Source organism: Pleurodeles waltl, chromosome 1_2 (assembly GCF_031143425.1).
Source record: "Pleurodeles waltl isolate 20211129_DDA chromosome 1_2, aPleWal1.hap1.20221129, whole genome shotgun sequence".
Classification (NCBI taxonomy): Eukaryota; Metazoa; Chordata; class Amphibia; order Caudata; family Salamandridae; genus Pleurodeles; species Pleurodeles waltl.
Window position 1 is genome coordinate 158,008,965 of NC_090437.1, and position 23,192 is coordinate 158,032,156.

Genomic DNA, 23,192 nt, shown 5'->3' on the forward strand with positions numbered 1-23,192 from the left:
AGTTCTTCCTAGCGCCCACTTGAAAAACTCACCACCCAAATAAGCTAGGTATCCACCCTATGACATAAAGTCCTAATTTGAGGCTGATCTTTCTGCACTTGGAGCCCTTTTGTAGTAGAACTGTACACTGAGGTCAGAATTTATTTAATGCTTGGATGCTTCTGCGTGCTAGATTGTCAGAAGTCATACCTGACAAGTTCCATGAAACCCTTGGGCTCACGTATTGATTTAGCCACCTAAGCTGTGGGCCTGCCTTGGGGACCTTGGACTACCCCATTGGCACAGCGATGCAGACCTTTCCACTTGTTGCAGCAGTGGCATTGATTTGTCTTGCCTGGGCCCCATGCAGTGCCTCTTCTTAAGTGTAGCATTTTCCTTGTACAACGGCGTCTCTAGTGTCACTCCTGAGCAGTCTGTCTGTTCTCTCATTCGAAGCAAGATCCAGGCACCAGCTCCTGGCAGACTGATTTAATTTTCTCAGGCTGCTGGTTCTGAATCTACCACAGGGAGATTATCTTAATTACTCTAACCTTGTAGTTTAGAGAGTTTCTCCATTATCACTGGTGTGAAGATTCCAGATTCTAGCTCTGTGGCATTCCCAGCTGGTGACACCTTTTGGCCTACAACCTGAGATTATCTGGCTATACAGGTATTTTTTAAAGAGGAACTCCTCATCTGATCATGTGTAAGTGGCTATCCCTTCCCGCTGTAGCCTTGTTACTCGTCCTTGATGCCTTTGAAACACAGAGATATTCCCAGACCCTTCTACATCTCGGATTAGTCCTGTTTCGTTATTACATTGCGTTATTACATTACATTGCCAAGTCTTAGAGAGTGGTAAATCCCCTGAATCTTGGTGGGTGCTCTTTTAAGGAAGTTTCCCATCTTCTGTTTAGGTTGGAGATTTTATAATCCTTGTATTAGTTTTCTGAGGGTCTGGGTAGCTTCCAAGTAAAGTGGGTAGTTTTCATGGCCAAAGTGTTGGGTAAATTAATTCATTCACTTTTGGGGAATAACTGGTGGTAACTACTCAGAACTCAAGCAGATCTCTGGTCCAGTTTTACTCCTGTTCAACATGTTCAAATCAGACTTTGTCTCGTTTTGTGTACTAGCTGTGGTATGTGATACAGCGGAACAGTCAGACCCTGTTCTAGAATCCTGGCGTAAATCACTTAGGGTCACCCTCTTTTAACACAGGTCTCACTGTGAATCTTATAGCTAATTGACACATTGCGTTTTTAGTCTTGAGTTTAACCATATCTGATTAATTTACAGTTCTGAAAGACTTCTAACTGCAGATTCCTCAGCTTTTGAATATTCCTCACGCATTAGACTGGATCCAAAAGAATCTCAGCAGTACCCCTGTGCACTGATAGGTGGGGCCAGCAACCCTGCGTCAATGTTGTTCCTCACTTGATGTGACATACACAGACCTATATAGATGCCACCCTTGCACACTGACCTTTGTTCCTTTCTTCATCACCAACAGACACAGATTCTGAGCTATGCTTCTCCTTGACGCATAATTTTGACAAAAAAAGTTCTACTTTGTGCAAGGGAATATGTTACCTCCCAAATGTACATTGTTCAAGCCATGTTGTGAATGTCGAACACAAATGTCTGACCCGCATGTGGTTTGCCTAAGTGGTCGTGCTACCACTCCAAGACCTGTAAGTGATTGAGCCTTAATGCGCTCTAAGGCCATTCAAGACCGTGATGTGAAGCTCTTCATTGCAAAGCACTGAAATTCCCCACACTCTGACTGGTTGAGGTCTTAATGTAGGTCCCGGTACTGCAACAGATCGTCTTTGCGATTTAAAATCTTGTGCAAATCCAAAAGAAAGTGTAAGAAGTCCAAGCAAGACTCTGGCCTGTCCAGCCACTCAGTTTCCCGAAAGGTTGTGAGGGCATCGTTGTGCCTCCAGGATGTGCTACTGAAATCACTGTACTTTGAAGCAGATTACAGCTCTTGTCCTGTGCCAGCCAAAATTTCCATGCCTGTCAGCTTTGCCACATCAAATTGAGGTCTTTTGCGAAGCCATTCTGTGGCTTTTAGGCACACTAGCAGCTACCTCTGGCACATCTTCAGGCCCCAAGGAGCTGAGAAGCCTCCCAGCTGGACTTCTGCTGGCGGGCCAGCCTTTAGTGCCAGCTGGGCCCTCCAGATTCGCTTCGGGCTCTGGACTGACTTCTGTACCAGTATCTCTCAGCACCACAAACCATGCCGGAATGCGATCCGTGGACACCTATGTTGGTGCCATCAACACTGGACAGCGAGGGCCAAGCCATAGTTCTGTCCGATTCTGGGATTACGCCGTCTCAACTTCAAATGAAGTAGCACATTCCTTTATCTGAGCTGCAACCATTTAGTCACACTTCTGAATCAGACATGGTGCCTCTACCTTCCAAAAGGGCTTATGTCCTCCATTAATTATTTTGCACAGATTCTGATTATGGAAGGTATGATGCTGAGGATGAGATTGTCAAACCTGATACAAGGATCTCCAAGATGCCAGTGATCTGGGTACCTCCCCAGACACTGAGCTAGTTTGTCCCCAAGCCCTGCCACTGAAGACAGCACCACCTTTGCTATGGTTGTTTGAAGGACAGTGGAGGCTCTCGACCTTTAGCTTCCTACTCATGAAGTTAAGAGCAGAGTGTTGACTGACTTCAGCCTGGCCAAACAAGTTCTGAGCCTCTTCTTCTGTTAAGTGCAGCTATAACCAACACGCTTTTTGGCACCCGAGCCAAACCCAGCTCAGGACCACCTGTCAGTTGGCAGATCACCAAGTGCCACCGCCCTGCACCTGGTCATCCTGAATTTATTGCTTCGCATTCTACCTCCAAGAGCCTTGTGGTACAGTCTTTGGCCAGTAACTTAAATCCATACTTGTTTCCCGTTACTCCCCCTGACCGACAATCAAAGCAGGTAATACCAGCTGCCCCCTAGACTGCTACTCTCATGCCCTGTGGGACTTTGAAGCCCAGCTATTGCCCACGGTCCCTAGAGGAAGCCAGTGCCATTGTTTTCTCAGGCCATGATGGATGGTTGTGATGCAGCAGATTCACATTTTGGCGGTGACTCGATACCATTGATTCTCTGGGAAGTGCTATCGGCACTAGTGTGGCCCTTCCCAGGCACACCTGGAGGCAGTCCACCCGGATTTCGGGAGATGTCCAGACTAGCCTTACAGCCATGTCATTTGATGACTCCCATCTTTTTGGGGGAAAAGCAAACTCTGCCCTTGAGTGCTTTAAATGTATCTGAGACCAAGCATGCCCTCTGGACCTCTCGGCTCCCAGCAACAATTTTTCCTCCTCCATAGCTACTCTAGGAGTTCCCAGAATCACCAACAGGCTCAACTAGTGCAACAATCTCCCCAGCCCTTTCATGGCCACAGTACCCATAGGAGAGGGCAATAGGGACAGCACATGGCCTAGTTTTCTATCCCTCCACCTGCCACACCCCCCAAGTCACTTTAGCCTGGCTTTGCCAACACGCAGCCACCCTGTCGGAGGCAGAATCCAACATTTTCTGTCCTGAATCTCATTGATGACTGTGAGGCTGCTGGGACAAAGGACCTCCTGCATCCTGGTGGTCAAGCACACCAGATGACATTTACAGGCTCTGTGGTGGGGTCTGAAATCTAAGTGGGCAGAGCACCAGGGGGATCTTTTGTATCTGGTTCAGGTTTCACAGGAAACTGCAGGAGAGAGGCAATGGCTGCAGGACCGATATTGGGTCCGCAGCAGATGCCTAACCAGAGCTCACATGGTGACCGATGCATCAGTTCTTGGTTGGGATCCAGCTGGAATAGACGGAGATCTGAGGCATCTGGTCTCCAGTGGAGGCCCTGCTCCATATCAGCCTGCTGGAGCTTAGAGCTGTGCTCTTGGCGTTGAAAGCTTTCCTGTATTCCAGGGGAGATGGGGCAAAAACAACAAGATGGTGGATGGAATGCTTGAATTAATCACAGCCACTGGCAATCGCTTAAGCCTTATCCCAATCCATCGTTTTTATGGCCACCCTAGTTTGGACTCACCCATATGCAAATCAGTCTCGACCCTGCTCCCCATGGGAACAGTACATCCCAAACTGCCAAGGTAGGTCCTCTCTGGACCAAAAACAAGCATCCTGGGACCAGTTTCAGGGTACCACCCCTCATCAGCCAGGTAGCATGAATCCATTGGCACAGTGAGCCTGGGAGCCACGGATGGACATACCCGGCACACTTAGGGCGGCAAATGCCAAAACAACAAAGTGATGGATTGAATACTTGAATTAATCTCAGCCACTGCCAATTACTCTGGGCTGCATCCCAGTCTATTGGTTCTTTGCCCACTGTGCCACCCGTTTGGGCCCACCTACATGCAGATCAGTCTTGACCCTGCTCCCCATGGAAAGAGTCTAGCCCGAACAGTCAGGCCAGGTCCACCCTGAAGCGAAAACAAGCATCTTGGGACCTGTTTCGGGGTATCACCCCTCATCAGCCATGCTAGCTTGAATTCAGTGGCACAGTGAGCCCAGGACCCACGTCTGGGCATACCCGGCGCACTTAGGGTGGCAAATGTGGAAACAACAAGGTGATGGATGGAATGCTTGAATTAATCTCAGCTATTGGCAATCGTTTGGGCCCCATCTCAATCCATTGTTTTTTATGCCTACCATGCCACTTCAGTTTGGACCCAGCCATATGGAAATCATTCTTGACCCTGCTCACCATTGACTTTTTTGACTGAGCCAATCCACAGACCCAACTCCTACAAGGTAATGGTGTGGTAGCTATTCAAAAGGTGAATGAATGAAAGTTTGATTGCTTAATAGAAATCATTACAGTAGAAGATGCATAAAAACAATTGTATAACTTATTCCCTCTCTGTCTAAAACAAACGTTTAGGTAAAAATAATGTTCTTCAATGGAAGATGGGCAAAATCATCGATCAGTGCATAAAGTATCTTGAGACCTTATAACAGTATGTTAAAACGCAGTCAGTGCTTAAAGTGTCTTGTGCTTTGGAAGCTCAATGGAATATTATTATAATGCATTAATCAGTAGAGACGTTGGGATGGAAAAGTTCTCTGCATGATAAAGTCTTGTACCCCTGGCCTGAGTCTCCAACTGCACAGTTGTCCGGATCCTTAATGCTGATCTTTTTGTTGTTGTCATAGGTGAACACAGATCATACTTGTGCACAATGACATCGGCTTTTCTCGTATATTGCGTTCTTGGTAGACTGGGAGGGGCGCCCAAGGTGCTACTGTCATAGTGGTTGAAGGATACTGCCTTCACCAGGAGTTGAGTAGCAGTAGCGCGGTGGTGGCAGCATATCATGTAGAAATCGGTAGCAGTGAAAAGGACCCTTTTACTCTGTGTCCGTGGAGTGAGGCTACAAACTCCCGAGGAATACATAACATGAGAGATGTAAGGCTGTGCAGTGCATGTGTGAATAAAGCATGCTCTTAGTGTATGTGTGCTTGCATGAATTATTATATGAAGGGTGAAGTGTTGTGCAGCGCACACATAGTGAGTGTATGTCCTGGCAGTATGTATGTTTGCTTTGTCGCCCTAAGTGGGAAGGGTATGCCCAGACGTGGGTCCCGTGCTTCCCATGCCACTGGATTCAAGCTAGCCTGGCTGATGAGCGGTGAAACCCCGAAACCGGTCCCAGGATGCTTGTTTCCAGTCCAGGGAAGACCTGGCCTAGCAGTTCGGGCTGGACTGTTCCCATGGGGAACAGGGTCAAGACTGATTTGCATATGTCTGGGTCCAAACTGGAATGGCATGTGCAGCAAAAAAACGATGGATTTAAGCCCAGATCACTGTACTGGGGGTGAATGTTTGACAATGTTCAGCATTCCGTCCATCACTTGTTGTTTTTGCTTTGTCGCCCTAAGTGGGAAGGGTATGCCCAGACGTGGGTCCCGTGCTTCCCATGATGCCACTGGATTCAAGCTAGCCTGGCTGATGAGGGGTGAAACCCCGAAACCGGTCCCAGGATGCTTGTTTCCAGTTCAGGGAAGACCTGGCCTAGCAGTTCGGGCTGGACTGTTCCCATGGGGAACAGGGTCAAGACTGATTTGCATATGGCTGGGTCCAAACTGGAATGGCATGGGCAGCAAAAAAACGATGGATTTAGGCCGAGATCACTGTACTGGGGGTGAATGTTTGACAATGTTCAGCATTCCGTCCATCACTTGTTGATTTGCGTTGATGTATGTGAGCACACCCTGGTTAAATATACAAAAGCTTCATTGCTGAACTGTGTTTGCAGACTGAGTGTGTATGATGTATGCATGGGTACATGTAAAGGTACAATGCATCGAGGTACAGTGCTGGACACAGAGGCCCTAATTACAAGTCTGGCTGTCCTGGGGCAGCCAGACTCGCGGTGGCGGTCCGACTGCTACATTATTACTGTGGTGGTTCGGCCACGGTCAGACCGCCAGCACCGCCACTTTTCAGCCGCCAGACGGCCTGCTGGTCCCAATCAGCCAGGGCAGCACTACATGCAGCGCTGCCCTGTGGATTACAACCCCTCTCTCCGCCGGCATTTATATGGTGGTGTCACTGCCATGTAAAGGCTGGCGGAGACTGGGTGCCGGGGCCCCCCCTGGCCAGACCTGTTGCGCAAATCACTCTCTGCTTTGCAGACAGTGATTTGCGTGACAGGTGCTAGTTCGCCTCCTGAACACAGAAGTTTCCGCCCACCAAACTCGTAATGAGGCCCAGAGTGTGTATGGAGGAACTCAGGCATGTCTGTTAAAGACACAAGGAGGAGAGGAATCCCCCCAGACAAATTTGTTTATTGTTGCATTCCTGTGAGCTGGGTGGGACACACTGGAGAGAAAAGGTGAGACTTCCTTTACGTATCAAAAGATTGCTTTAGATTCAGTGATAGATCACAAGGAAAGGGCCTGGACACATCCCAGGAAGGGAGATGCGGCTGATAAGAGAATCACAGAGTCAGTCTGGGAGTCTGTGATTAACCTTTTGATTCTCAGATCACTGTGGCAGACACCCAGGTGTGAACTTTGGTCATTCTCTTTAATTGTGTTGTGGACAATCCGCTTCAGAATCCTGCCTGCTTTGACAGACCTCTTTCATGATGAAAGATGGAAATGAGAAGGGCCCACTTCAGAAGAAGCAGAACCCCGGCACAAACCTTCTTCAGAGACCCAGACCCTAGATCAGATTTGGTGTTTGGAAAAGGACCATAAGAAGGGGAGTCCCCAATAATGTGTCTTCTGTCAAACAGCCTTGCGGAGTGTGTGAGGAGGGGAAGCTCTGCAAGACTTCAGCCTATGACCTGGACTGGGGGTCAAGGCCTGCTAGTCTCCCTGCTGGGTGAGGGGACAATACCAAGAGAAACCAAAACCCCCTGCTCTGGAGTACCATTGCCCACCTACTAGCCAAGACCATTGTGCCCTGTGAGGAAGAGGAGAGCGTTGGAGGGAATGAGGTCCAGTGGGGAGCCCTGCTGAGTGGAATTCATGTATGAGGTCTGAGGACAGGGGCTGCACACTGATTGGGTCGTTGCACGTGTGAAAAGACCGATCCCTGTATGCCAGGAGAGTGCCACTGTGATCTCAACCATGTAAAGTGCTCCATGCACGATGCAGCAGGCTTGCACCTCAGTGACCCCGTATGCCAGAAGGGGCCACTGGTGAACTTAATTTGTCTAGAACACTAGACCTTTGTCCACTGTGATTAGGGCAATCTAAACCAACAGTGTATGCCTGATAATGAGCAGCTGTGCAACCCTGTATGCCAGAGGGGGCTGCTAGTATCACTGTGGGTAAATGTTTGGGTCGTGGCCCAGACAAGAGGAATAATGCTGTGACCAGCAAGTCTAGCCTGCCAACTACATCAAACTGTTTAACAGAGGATCGCAGTACATTGCTTTAGACATCGCACCTTTGTTGGAGCTCCAGTCGGGAGACAGAGGACTCACCCTTATTCCCGCTTCCACATCTTGCGCTGCCGGGTGCTGTTGCATCCATCTCAAGTGGCCTGACTTCGCAGTACAGGAACTGGACTTTGGAATTCTTTGAGTTAGGAGTCATGTTCACTGACCTGAATCTACATCCCAAAGAGGGAGCCTTGAAGGCTCGACCAGAGCTACCACTGAGAGACAAGTGCAGAAAGGGGCACTTGACCCAGTTGAGAAGGATCCCAAGCAGGTCGGGCCCCAGGGCATCAGGAGTGAAAGGCCTCAACCACCAGGGTTGGGTCCACTAGCCTGTGTGCCCTGTGGCCCTCTGATCCGAGTTCTGGCAGACATAATTAATAGACCTTTTAAGATACCATGAATGTCCAATGGAGGTCAGTCCTGGTCAGCAGAGAAAGTTAATAATTGTTGAACATTCATCATCATGTGCTTTGTGTTTGGAAGACTTGGCTGTTTATTTAACCAATACTTTTTGGCCTGAAGCTTGAGTGGGCGTAGGGCATGACTGAATGTGCAACTTTACTTTTGTTTTCCCTGGTTGTGTCACTGCTAGAACAAAAAAAATTAAGAAGTCTTGTCATAACTTGCACAACTGTTCCACTCAGGCATTCGTCAAGTACTGCTTTGGTTGATCTCACTCCCAGTCAAATGAAGCTTGGACTCAAAAGTTCCCTTTTGAGTAACAATAAGAATGGACAGAGGCATAATAAATGCAATAGTGATTCAGGACTACTTCTGCAGCATCTGTCGTAGGTACTGGCATCCAGATTCTTGCAGGGTTGAATAGACTTTAGAGTTAGAAGCAGGAATTTGCATCTTATAAAACTGAGTTGTGGCGATTGTTTGAGATGAATGAATGACTGTTGTATAGCACTCAGCTACTCAGTGAGTGCCCCAGAGCTTTGTATCAAGAACAGGTGAAGAGGAGGCAGATTCCGACAGGTATCCCAAAGTCCCTAAAGTTTAAATAGCTACATTTTCATTGCCTCTTTAAAAGTTACTTTGTCAATAATTGATCTCAAATTACTAGGCTTCTAATTCCACATGCCTGCTACCATGACTGTGAAGGAGGAACCCCAGATGCTGAACTAAGTAGTCTGGAATACCCAGGTACAGAATGCTGGCGTAGTCCAGCCTAGGTAAAATTAGGACCTTGACCACTGCAGCCTGGGATTTCTGAGGCAGGATTTCCTGAGCATGTGAAGAATACAGAAGTATGAACTCTGGGTCGGCTCCTGTCCATCCTGGGAGAGGGGTCAACCCAAACATCTCTGTTTTGTCTGGGTTTCATTCTAACTTGTTTGCCCTAAGCTAGTCAAGTAGCGCCTTCATGCAGAGTGTAAATGTTTCTTTTATGCTTTCTGAGTCGCCATCAGAAGTGATAAGTGATCAGGAGCTGAGTACCATCCACGTATGATAGGATCGTAATACTGAAGGATTGGACAAGAAATACCAATTAGGTTCTATATATTAAAAAAAGTGGGGTTAAGGTGGAGTCCTTGGGGACCTAATATTTTCACATGTTGTCCCCTAAGTTTAGGAGGCTAAGTTCTCAGGTCAGCCAAGGATGGTTGTAAATCAGCAGTGTAGAGATTGAAAAGTACTGGGGCCAGTACACAGTCTTGTTTCAGGTCACGATCAGTGGAGATTTTCTTTGAAATTGTTGGACCATTGCACAGTTCATTTCGAACCCATGTATCATATGTAGAAGTCGGATAGCTTTGAATAATATCTCGGGGATTCTCTCGCCCTCAGCCCCCTCCCCAGCCTTTCAGTTTTTCCTACAGGGTATTGCAGATCACTTTATCAAAGATCACACTGTATTCCAGAAAAAAAGCATATAAGAGAGGAATTCTGCTTTCAGGCCTTGTTTGCGGTAGGCTTATGGCTCTGATGTAGGCTAGTGCTTTACAGCATTTCCTAAACCAATCTGGAATTTTGGAAGTATGTTCAGGCTAGCAGCCCAGTCCTCTAGTTCACCTAGTAGAATCTTGTGAATGCCTTTGCTTTTACATCCAGAAAGGCAATGGTTCTGTAGTTTTGCAGGTTGTTTATTGGCCCCTTCTTATGGATGGGATGAAGTATCAGTCCTCGCTAATTGTCACGAATAATGCTGTTAGATAATTTCCCCTTATTACAGAACGGACAATGGGGTTGTCCGAGTTACTAAATCTTGCTTGAATACTGCTATAGGGACTCCGTTCGGACCAAATGCTCCTTTAGTTTTCAATGCATTTATGGCTCTGGCCACTTTGCCACTAGTGATAGGCAATAGAAGATTGTGGGTTTTGAGACGATTGGTGTTATTGGCTCCCTAGGTTTGGTCAGGGAGAATTCATACATGCTGCATCAAATAATGTTTTTATTGAACATAATAAAGGGTTAACAATAATTCCTACCATGTCTGCTTGTCAGTTTGCTGACAACACAGGCAAAATTATTATGTGGATTAACCTCTAGAATGCATTGGAGCCCATGTATAGGGCCCATTCGTTGATATCAAACCATTCCTGGCTTAGAATTCTGCTTTAGCTTTCCAGCATTTTGCTTTATATATTTTTGTTCGCTTCTGTATGCAAGGATTATTTGCTGGGCTCACGCCGCACTTTCGGTGGTGCTTGATTAATTTGTTTAGTCCTTTGAAGAGCACTCTTAGTTCTACAGAGTGCCATATAGTTGCTGTCACTTTTTAACTTTTTGCACTCGCACCTCATTTTATTGGGCATCTTCAGTGCTCTTTCATTAGCTAGTGGTCTACCAATGATTTAATCGTTTTGGCCCATCCAGAAATTCCTCTGATCTGTTTGTGAGAACATTCCCTTCAACCTGCTTCCACTTATTGTAATTAATTTGTGAAAAAAAGTTTCATTTTATTTTGCACTGGTGAGAGATCTTGTCCTCAGATGAGGTTGTTTTAAAGTTTTTGTTAAGTTCCAGTTTCCATTTAATTTTAAGAACTAAAGTGATCACTTTTGTCACTACAAGCTGTTTGGAAGGATTCTATTGTCTCTGGTAATCGTGGGGTGATTAGTGTGTAGTCTGCGATTTTTGCTAAGTGGTGTGTCTCGTGATTTGACCTGGCTATATATGGTTGAAAGCGACCATTTGTATTTGAGATCCTTCGCTGTATGGGGTTAGACACAGTTTCTGGGATGCAGTAAAAAATATTTTATTTGTGGAAGACCGGAGATTGTTTGAATTCAAAAGACAGTTCCTCATTGAATTGCCCGATTACAATGATTTCATGGTCTGGGAATACTGATTGTTAGCTTTTTAGATTTACTAATAATGTGTCCTGAATAAGTCTGTTTTTTACCAGTTCATGCGGAATGAAAACATTATATAGAAAATCCCCTACATTATTATGAAATTATTTCAGACACTGAAATATCATTTGAATTAATCTAAAACGAGGACCAGGTGAAGTTCACTTTGGATGAAATACAAGTAGCGAGACCACTTAATATCACCTGTGTTATGAAAGTCTCATTGCAGACTTAACCTTTGAGATGTAACCAGTTAGTGTCATCTCATCCTTTGCCCAGATTTCCTGCAGGCTCATTACTGAAAATCCATTGAGCAATCTTATACAGTTGGTATAATTTTTAAGATTATTGGACTGCCAGATGCCAAGAAACAAGGGATAATTGATTAGCTATTAGATCAGGGCTCCCTTGAACCATGTGTAGCCAACAATTGCCGGTGGGTGATTAAATCCCTGGCAGCCATTCCCACTCCCTTGATGGTTCTCCATGGGCTGCTTTGTTACTGATGATATTCTGTTTGACTGGACCATGGCCCTCACCTGCTTCAATAATTGATATTTTCTCCCCTTTCCCAGAGGTTCGCTGGGACCATGGGCAGATCAAAGGATACTCGCTGTCTCATGTTTAGGTCTTTGGGGGGAAATATTCCCTTTGGCTCTGCTCTGTCTTAGTGGCAATGGATATTTAGGCTGTGCCTCGTACAGTACGTCAGGTCCATAGTCGGGGAAGATTTTTCATTGGGACATAAGGGTGGTATTTTTGTCTGTCCTAGATGTTTTTCTTATACTTGGGAATATCTCTTCGAGAAAGTCTACACACACCGTGTTGCATGATTTAATGTTGGAAATTATGACAATAGCAGTGAAAAGACATGGAATACTTCCCCAAATTAAAGAGTCATGCAAACCTTCACTATGGTATAAGGGCAGAAACAGCACTGAGCACTGCCTCGCCTGCTAGTTGCTGTCACGACCTTCATTCGAGTGAGTGTATGGCCAGGTCGTGTTCCCAGGCTGATGTATGTTGTCTGGGTCTGTTACTTCAGCTGACAGCTGCATTTTCTGTTTCAGAATGGGTACTACTTCTGATGTCTGGTAGGATGATGCAATCTCAGTTTGTATTGTTTGAACAGAGACTGCTGAAGCCTGGCTGTTGTGCCGTGAATAGTCGGTACTAGTTGCTTTCTCACCCCTCTTTGAGTGGTGGGTCAACTGGCCCTTAGTTATGCTAGATTGCATTGTGTTTCCACATCGAATTTCTGCTTTGCCAGTGGATGGACTGATTTACTAGTCAACTCAGTTTGAGGCATTTCAGCATTCCCAATGCAATCAGCTTCTGTTATTGTTGGTTAGTCAGTGGTCATTTTGGCCTTTTGGGTACTTTGTCCCTCATCACAATGGTTTCCACATGTCCTATCACTAGTGGCTGATCTGCCTCTAGTGCCACTGCTTTTCATTAGGTCTTGACTGTTGTTGATTGACCCACAGGATCTCTTTTTAACTTGGTAGTGTGCTCTGAGGGTTTATCTTCATTTCCTGGGCTATTGCTATCATTCCCTGGTTCTGTCATCTCGGCGGCAAGCCATCAGAGTGTTAGGAAGAAGGTTGAGATGTTTCTGTAAGCTTTACTTGGGTTGTGACCCCCTCCGGCATAGAATTATTTTCTGACCTCCTTTGGCCAATTTGTTCCAACCTAGAATCTTCCACGGTGTGATCCAGTACTTGTGGCCGCTAGGTTGTCGCTTGTTGGTTGAAATAGCAAAGTTATTGATAGACTGTCTTCATGAGTGGTAGATAATACACTGGTGGCTTTGCTTATTGGTTTGGTTATTTAAGAAAATGCAGATATTACTTGGTAAATGTTATTGGTCTATGGTTTTGAGGCAGTACTAATGATGACCTTATTAAATGGAGATGAATCCTCGCTTGTGACCTGATTTTCTTTTCAGTCTGCAGCCAGCCGTTTAGCTTTATATGTAAAATTCTGGGTAACACCCCTAGTGTCTCAATTATGTCTCTACAGAAACAATGAGCCCCAGAAAGGGAAGTGTGCAGATTGGATGTCATTTTTTCATCAAGTCCTTGCAGCTGGGTTACCATTCTTGAAAGTATGCCAATTTGGACCTCCATCTAAAGTGACTGCATGTTCAGGGCTTCTGCTGTCGAGGTCAGGAGCAGTGTCATTGAACTCAGTCATTACATCATGCTGCCTTAGTGGCTGTTTATAAGTCTCTGAAAGATTCGCTTAATTGGGCTATTGGCTTTGGATTAATAGTATGCTTGGAGAATTAATTTGTTTTGGCATTATGACTGATTGTCATTATTTCCAGATTGAGGTTGCCCAGGTCATTGGATGTTGAAATACCATGAATAGGTATTTTTTCATGTTCATGCCAGAATGGTACAAAAGAGAGATTTGCTGTTGCCATAATTACCTATTTTGCCACATCTGTAATTAGTCTCTGCCAAATTAGAGAAGTTTGGAGTCATTGGAGACTATCCCAGAGTGTTCCCTTCCTCTGATTTACTTGATGATGTTGTTAGGTGATTGTATATGTTCAGTGGGTCCCCTTTGTGGTCTGATCTGATTTTAGTGGGCGGATGAATCATCATTTCTTTCTTAAAGGCAGGGAAAGTAGATAAACTGGAGTTGAAGTTGATTTTTGGCTTTTCCCTATGAACTTCAACTAGTATCGTGCTTCATGTACCAATGATTGATAAAGTGATCTCTGGCCTGTTACGATCCTGGTACTTATTGTCAGGCCCTTGGATGATCCCTGCCTTGATCTATTCGGGGCCCAATCTGCAAGCCAGGCTAAGTGTGGGCAGTACCTCATTATCTGTGACTGATGATTCATGTGATGTTTGTCTTGGTTCATCCTTTCCATCCCACCCTGGTTCATGGCGGCAGTTCCACGGCTGGACTCACCCACCTCGCATTTAACAGTATTCTGAAGAGGTAGAACATCATTGGGACCATCAGACATTATCCTAAACTGGTCTAAGAGCACCTTTGTGGGGGGGGTTCCACTCCCTGTTGAATTCGCTTTAAGTGTTTTGGCATGGCTGACTGGCATTAATAACTGTGGGTAAATTAGACTGGGTTTGCTGACTTCTGTGACGTCACTGTTGCTGTAGCACAGCTTTCTTGTTCGCATAGAAACCTCCACATACCTGTTTATTTTTGTTGATATTTGGCAGTGCTTTCCCAATAATTTGTTAGGGAGGTTTCAGTGCCATTGGGCCTTTTGGATGAACTTTCTGCTTTTAAGTCCCTTTTTACTTGCTCTTGTTTGACGCGTCTTGTACTTGTTAGGTTGAAAGTGTTATGTTATTTATACTTAAGGCAAATTCTCTTATGGTTGTTTGTGTCCCCTTATGACTACTCTTGTGACTTCCCTTCTGTTGGCCTCATGATTTCCTGATACTGTTGGTGGACTGGTGCACTTCTCCCCCATGCCCTGGGGACTTTTAAGAGCTGTCTCAAAATTGTTGTGAAACATCGCTGGCTGTATCAGTAAATTACACTATGTCTGACTCCGTGAGCGAGTCACGGCATCAGAGTGCCTCTACCTAGTCCCTCTTGGACGCCTCAAGTGGGCACCAACAGGGCCATTACAGGCTTGGGCTCCGTGATGTTCAGCTCTGCAGGGGACTGATGCTTTCTCTTACAATTGAATCAATCACTACACAGTCGTCTGATACAGGTGCCTTGTATAGACTGCATAGACCAGTGTGTAGGGCAGTTGTGCGTTGGGAATGCAGTGGAATGATAGGGGTGCTGAGGGAGGCAATGCGGGGGCAGCATTGTCGAGGGACGCAAGCTGCACCAGTACCTGCACTGGCCGCTTCTTTAAGCTCCTGGTCGGCATCCGACAATACCAGAGCCTAACACTACTGGTAATGCTGCCATCTGCAACCTCCTAACCAGCCAAATTACCTCCTAGGCTGCCTGCTTTTCCCCTTCCCTTCTCCTCACCTCACTACAGTCAAATAATGGTGCCAGAACACACCGGGGAGCACAGGTGCACACGAGTGCTGTGAGCACCTAGAGGCCAGGGTGGGTCTAAGCAAGAAGCATGAAAGGCAAGAAAAGTATTTCCATAGGATGAAACGTACAGAACGTGTAGCAGAGTGCTGGCAGCCTACAACTCCACCCCTTTGCGTCTCATAGTCACTGTGGTGAGGAATCTGCAGTTTGAAGTCTCTATCAGAAAAACAAGGTTCGATGGCATGTGTGGCTGTAGATACACATGCTGTGCATACTCCTGCCAACTGGTGTTGGGTCCGGAGTAGTGCAAGTTGTTTTTCTTCGAAGTGTTCCGAGTCATGGGATCAAGTGACTCCTCCTCACGGTGATATTGCGCATGGGCATTGGCTCCTTGGTTAGATTGTTTTCTTTCCGCTGTCGGGTTGAGACGTGTGTTTCCGCTTCATCTTTCGAGTCGTTCCAGTTTTAAATCTTTCCTTTTACTTTACCCTCGCTCGTGCTTGTTCCACCTTATCGCGTGCCTCAACTCGTCGGTTCAGGCACTGACTACATGCCCTTCTGGGCATCCACGCCCAACTCTGTCTATCTTCCATGCGGCACCAACGCATATGTCACCCTGATGGAACGGACTCCATTCCGCCTCTGCCCTCAGTGCCACACACAATTTTCACACAACGACCAGCATCTGGTGTGTAATCTCTGCCTCTCCCCTGATCATCAAGTGGCTACCTGTGACACCTACAAATCTTTCTGATCGGAGAAGCTTAGGGACCGAAGAGCATGTCGATTGGAAATGGCGCACAAGACACCTCGAACCTCTCTGGGGATGCGCATGCACAGGAGAAGCCCACGTAGGATGAGGAGGCCCTCTCTATTCAGGACTCTTCAGACTCCGATGTCCAATCGGACATTGAAAGCCACAAGATCACCTTGGCACAACTTGTGAGAACCATGACTCCTCCTGCCCACACCAAGACTTTTAATAGGCCCCATCTCGAGGTTGCCGGCCCTCTGCTGCCACCAAGCTACGGTCAGAACCGAAAGGCTACTTCGGCTGCCTCGCCTTCCGGCTTCGCACCAAAAACATCTACCAAGACCAAGGCACCCTCCGTGACTTTGACCTCCCTTTCATCGGACCGAGAGGTCTCCTCCATCTCGATTTGAGTTCCGCTCTGAATCAATCACCTCTAGTCTCCACTTTGGTGCCGATTAAATCACATCGAACAAAATCTTTGGTGCCCAAACACACAGAGCCAAGATCATCAGAAAAGAGGTACTCGGGCCAGTCCTCTGCTACCCCTTCTCTTATGGAGCCAATACTGGAGATTATAGATGCTTGTCAGTGCCGTCTCCATATTCAGGAGAGTACAGGGCATATAATTGCACCATCACCTATAGTTTTGATAAGGGAGTTTACCTTCTAGGAAACTTTGAGCACTCCTCCAACTCGAAAGAAGAGATCTAAGGACAAGGCACTAGTCCACCTCGTAGGCCTTCACTACCTCCTCTGCCTCCTTCCCCTTCACCTCCCTCCTCTCCTCATTCTCCCATTTCACCTGCACCGGGAGATAGTCTGCAGGGCTCCTTTGCTGGGGGTATTTAGGTGGGCTACAACACGACCCACACCCTTGGGATACTTACGATCCTGAACCTATCCCTTCTAATTATTCTGACCTCTTCTCCACACACCCCTGACCACCAGAGGACACTACTTCATACCAATAAGTAGTGGCATGAGAGACTGCTTTTCATAATGTAGAATTACATAGAGAATCTATCGAACAGGACTTCCTCTTAGATATACTTAAACATTTTAAACATAAAGATATATTTAGTTCCTCCCAGTGCTCCTTGGCATGCTTTGTCACGCATACAAAATCTTCAAGGAGCCCGTCTGCTCTGGAATTATTATGCCTAGTGTTGACAAAAAATACAAATCTGCTCCCTCTGACCCTATATACATTAGGTCTCATGTTCCCCACTGACTTAATTGTTGCTACCACAGCTAACATACTAACAGCCAGGCCACTGGAGACTTTCCTCCTCCTGAGAAGGAGAGTAAGAAAATTGATGCTGCGAGCAAAAGGGTTGCTGCACAGGTAGCCAATCACTGGAGTATCACTAACTCAGAAGCATTTGTTGGCCAAATACGACTAGGCTCACTGGGTCGAAATGGAGGAGGTCTTCCAGTTCTTACCAGATGATCATCGAAAAAGATGACAGCAAATAATTGTGGAGGGGCAGAGAATTTCTATTAACTCTATTTGCTGTGCCCTGGTAGCTGCTGACACAGCTGCAAGCGGCAATAACACCAGTGCCCTTGTCTGCAAAGCTCTGGTTTCAAATCAGAGGTCCAGCAAGTGGTCCTTAATATGCCATTCGAAAAGGACATTCTTATTTGGGCCTCAGGTGGACACTGCCATTGAAATGCTCCTAAAGGACAAGGACACAGCAAAAACTATGGGAGCCCTTCAGTCCCCACACAGAGGCAAATTTCGTCCCCCTGGGTTTAGAGACACTTTCACGACATCTGAGGCATCTACATCACATCTCAGACAGTCTCAAACCACCTATTCTAGGGGCTTACACCGAGGCTCCCATAGACGCAACACCAATACGGGACGAGGATAGAGTTCTACCTTACACAGATTTTCTTTCACTGCAAAGCAGTGACTACCTCCATCTTCCCCCTGCTCATCCAACACCTGTTGCAGGAAGTCTACAACACTTTTATTCACATTGGCACAATATTACCCTGGACCAATGGGTCCTCTCCATTGTCCCACATGGTTACTGTCTGGAGCTCATAACCACTCCTCCCAATATTCCCCCTCACAGTAACAGGCTATCTCAGGAACACCTAACCCTTCTCAAATAGGAGGGTCAATGACTTATTCTCAAAGGGGCCATTCCACTACAACACCAAGGGACAGGAGTATACTTCCTGATTCCCAAGAAGGAGGGTTCTCTCAGGCCTATTCTCGAACTCTGACCATTAAACAAATGCATCCTGTCAGAATACTTTCACATGGTTACCCTTCAGGACATTATCCCACTTTTACAGTAAGGCAACTTTATGACAGCCATAGATCTAAAGTACACCTACTTTTCATATTCCCATTCACCCTGCATACCGAAAATACCTAAGGTTCATTAGTGCAGGCAAAAATTACTAGTTCAGAGTCCTGCCTTTCGAGGTCACTACCACTCCCAGAGTCCTCACAAATTGTTTAGCAGTATCTAGACGGCTTGCTCATCTAAGCCAGTACCTTACAACAGTGCCACCATCAGTTGACAGTGGACCTCCTTCACACACTGGGTTTCACTCTGAACTTCTCCATGTCCCATCTTCAACCTCTTCAGGTACAGCCTTGTCTAGGGGCCATCCTTAACGCGGTGTTAGGGTTAGCTTACCCACAATCAGGACCATTATGCAACTATTGGGAATGATGGCCTCTTACATTGCCATTGTTTCCCATGCCAGACTATAGATGTGTTCCCTACAGCAGTGTCTGTCTCGTCAGTGGTCTGTCATAGGGTCACCTGGAGGATCTAGTGTTATAAGACTGCTATACTCACTGCTCTCTGCTTTGGTGGAACACCACCAACCTGTTGAAGGGGTGGCCTTTTCTGGACCGTATGCCTCAGGTCATTCTGGCTACAGACGCTTCACTGACAGGCTGGGGTGCTCACCTTTAAGACCTCACAGTACAGGGATTCTCCGGTTCTGGTCACCAATCCCTAAACATCAGTTACCTCAAGCTTTAGGCAGTGTTTCTAGCCCTCAAAGCCGTTCTTCATCACATATCTCACAAGATTGTCTTAGTCCGCACATAGTACAAGCCAGCATTGCAGTGCTTAATTTGTGCTTGTTGTTTCCGGTGCTGAGCACCAGCACTTTTTTTTTAGGGCCAGCGCTTATTCTTCTGCCTCAAGCATTTGATGCGAGCAAAAGACACATTTGGGAAAGACGGAGGAAGAGAAAATGGAAAAAGCGTCACAAAGGGAGAAAGCAGAAAGCTGCAGTAGTGAGCTGAAGGGGCGCAGGGAGTGGCTTTAAATGGATTGAAGAGGCTGAGATGGCTTCAGGATTACGCTGCTCCAGTATTACGTGCTTGCACATTTAAATGCAGGAGCTGTGTGTTTACGAGGGCGGCTTTGGGCACCGGCAAATTTTTTATTTACAAATTAAGCCCTGCAGCCATGTACTATTTGCAGAAGTGGGTCGGGGTATCACAGTTGTCCCAATTGTCACAACTCTGACAGTATGGAGGCAGGCTCTCCACCACCACATTCACCTGGTGGCAGAGTAGCTCCCAAGGACGTACAGTAACTTTGCAGACCTGCTCAGCAGGATGTAGCAGCAAGTCCACGAGCGGAAACTCAACCCCCCAGTGCTTCAACCATATTTTGCCAAGTGTGAAACTCCTCAGATAGATCTTTTTGTCACAGAGGAAAATGCCTAATGCCCAAACGTCGCCTCTAGGTATCCACACCATCTATCCAAGGGCAACATTGTACGGTTGAACTGTACAGGGATATTTGCTTATGCTTTTCCACCTCTCCCTCTCATTCCATTTCTGGTTTAGAGGATTAGACAAATATCTCTCACCATGATCCTTGTAACTCCCACTTGGGTACTTCGGCCATGGTTCACAACACTTCTAGACCTCTCAGTAGTCCCCCACAAGAAGCTCCCCCACAGGCCTGGCCTTCTCACTCAAAATCTAGGTCAAATCAGACATCCAGACCCAAAGTAACTTAACCTTGCGATGTGGCTCCTGAGTTCATAGAGTTTGGTTTACCTAGGATTTTCTGTGAAATATATGGACATTCTCGCGGAAGCCCATAGACCCACAATTACAGTGTGTTACGCTGCAAAATGGAAACGTTTTGTTTGCTACTTTCAGCCTAAAAGTCTTGACCCTTTGATGCTACTGTTCGAGATTGTTTATTTGCTCCATTTACAAAAGGCGAATCTAGCCTACACTGCCACTTGCCTACATCTCTCAGCTATAACTGGGTATCTACAGAACAGACAACATATTTCTTCTTAGATCAAAATCCCAGTCATTAAAGCTTTCATGGAAGGCCTTAAAAGGTATCCCGGCTCCGTCATGGAACCTTAACATTGTGCTCACCATGGATCCTCCCTTAGAGCCACTTCATTCATGTCCTCTTCAATACCTTTCCTGGAAGGCAGCTTGCTTAGTTGCCATCACTTCACTCAGGCGTGTCAGTGAACTTCATGAACCAACCCTTACCTTTCTTCTGAATGCAAAGAGTTAAGGTAGTCCTTTCCACAAACCCTAGGTTCCTCCCTATAGTGGTTTCACAGTTTCATTTAAATCAGTCCTTTGAACAAACCAGTCTTCTTTCTACAACCTGACTCTGTTGCAGAAAGGGTTCTCAACACTCTAGATGGTAAAAGAGCGCTCCTGTTTTGCATGGATAGGCCTAACAAGTTTAAGAAAACTAAGCCGCTCTTTGTAGCCTTCTCACCACCTCACAAAGGCAGCCCAATATCCAAATCTGGCATAGCGAGAAGGCTAGTTAACTGTATTCAGACTTGTTATGCTAAAGCTAAAAGACCATTACCTGTTACCCCTAGAGCACATTCCACTACCAGTCACATCCCTGTAGCTGACATCTGTAAGTCGGCTACATGGTCAACACCACATATATTCACCAAACACTACTGTGTGGTTGTGCTAGCACGCCAACAAGCTAATTTAGGTCAGGCTGTGTTTCGAACACCTTTTCAGTCAACTGCAACTCTTACAGGCTAGCCACCGCTTTTATGGAGGGACTGCTTTACAGTCTATGCAGAGCATGTGTATCTACAGCCACACATGCCATCGAACGGATTGTTACCCTGTAAGCTTTTGTTTGTGGCATGTACTGCTGTAGATTCACATCTGCCCTCCCTACTCCCTGGAATCCTGTGGCCGTTGCAGTTACTAAACCCTTGTATATATTTGTACATATGTATTTATACAGTGCAGGGACATACTTTACCTACACTTTCCTTCCACTCCTTCCTCACCTGCCTGCGGGAAAACAATTTAGCAAAGGAATCAATGCCCATGCGCAGTTTTACCAAGCGGAGGAGCCATTCAATCCTGTGACTCAGAACAATGGTATAGACAAGATCTAATGACCGATTCCTCATTAACCCTCCCCATTCACATAATAAGGTTCCATCTTAGAGATCCACACACTGGCCATGATTGATTCATTTTAGGTCTGCATCTGTGGACTAATCAAATCCAACTGAGGTGAACTCTCATAGGTGGTGCTTATATAGGCCCACGCACTTGACGTTCAGCACAAAGCAATGTCAAAGCAGAGTTGCAGACACCACTCGTTGGGCAGGGATACTGTTGAAAAGTTTCCTGATCCAGTCTGATGCCTGGGGAAGTTTAAAAAAAGGTAAGCAATCCTTGGTTAGACAGTCCCTACCAGAAAGAGTATTACCGAAGGTAAGTAACTTGTTCTTTACTTTTGTTACACAAACTCAGTAAGGGATGCTCAAGCTGTGTTCAGAGTATGTGCATCTTCTTTTGATTACGCAATTGGTCTTTGTTTTGGTGCCAATCTGACGCTGAGTGAAAAACAAAGGCTTTCTTAGAGGATCTATGACTTCTGTGAGGCCTTCATGACTGGTAACTAGCCCAACTTGTAGTAATCGTATCTGGCCATGATGCTGGCCCATCGATTAGCACTATTGTGACAACGCATTATCTTGCTCTGCCCCACTTTCTATTGTTTGTTTTTTCATTTTAAAAATGATAGTCTTTTTGTGTGACCCAGATATATGATGCACAAATCATCTGTTTCAATGCATCTTGATACTAAGTAAATGTTATATTGGCATTTGCACTGCAGGAAGCTCCTGCCAACTGACTGGGGAGATGTTTGCATGTCCTTTCTTACTGAAACTGTGCAGTTTCAAAGAGTGCACCAGGACTGTCTTGATTTATTTCAATATTTGCTAGTTAAGAGGGAGATGAGATCTTGCCCATGTCTCTACTTTTGAGATCTGGGCTGTGAAAGTGCAGCTGTCAAACGTACCTATGGTTTACAGGACACATAAGTTTGTTTTTTGTCTACCTCTTTTAGCTGTTAGCTTGAGACTTTGTCAATCATGGCTTGGCTCAGGCCAGTATTCATTGCTCAACTACTGTTTGGATCTATGCTTCCACCTTCACTTAGAAGCTTGCATTGAACTTCACAAGAGGCTACTTTACAAATATACCCAACTCTGTCCCCTCCTGTGGGCTTATTCTCATGTACCCTGCATGCATTAGCACATTAATCCCAGACAAATCGGCTTTGGCCGTTTATTGTAAGCAATGAACATCAGAGCTCCAACTTAGTTTTATTAAAATAATTATTTTTGGCTTTTACAGGTGGTATTCATTTTGTTAAGTGTCCTAAAATATTTACAATCTTTACTTAGAGGCCTAATTGCATTTCTGTTTCTTTCTCTCTTAAAGGCAACAAAGCCTGACAAAACAGGAAATGGAAGTGCCGTAAGTGAAGCAAGGAAGCATCTGAAAGAGGAAACCCAACTTAGATTGGTAAGAACATGCAAAGCTTGGAGACATTAGATAAAGGGTTCCTGATGTATTTCTTTGTAAGAAGGCATAATATCTGGCACATGGTATTTGTGTTCAGCAATAATATCAGAACGTGAGGTTTATTTACCACATCAAAATGACTCCATTACCCAAAATACAATATAAGAACAGGCTAAATATATCCAGAAATATGCATGTTCTCAATTGAGTCATTTCAAGACAATTTGGCAGAAGTGCATCACTGTGAATGCATTCAGTTGTGTGTGCGTGTGTGTGTATATTTCTTTTCACTAAAAAAACAAAGGTGACATGTTATAGTTAGGTTCAGGTTTTACACACACAAAACCATAGAAATTAAGATGTTATCGTTAGTTATTTCAAGTAACTATAACTTGTGCTCTGA

At 45.7% G+C, this 23,192-nt stretch overlaps 1 protein-coding gene across 14 annotated transcripts in view; it reads left to right on the top strand.

Annotated features, from left to right (window-relative positions):
• The window catches only part of RUFY3 (RUN and FYVE domain containing 3), a 341,239-nt gene that overhangs the window by 203,907 nt on the left and 114,140 nt on the right, over window positions 1-23,192 (top strand). For all 14 annotated transcript variants that reach the window (XR_011204687.1, XM_069236852.1, XM_069236853.1 and 11 more), the window contains one exon: window positions 22,706-22,789. Coding sequence is in view for 13 of the 14 variants with exons in the window: in XM_069236852.1 (XP_069092953.1) it covers window positions 22,706-22,789 (84 nt within the window). In the remaining variant the exon portion in view is untranslated. The remainder of the gene's footprint in view (window positions 1-22,705; window positions 22,790-23,192) is intronic.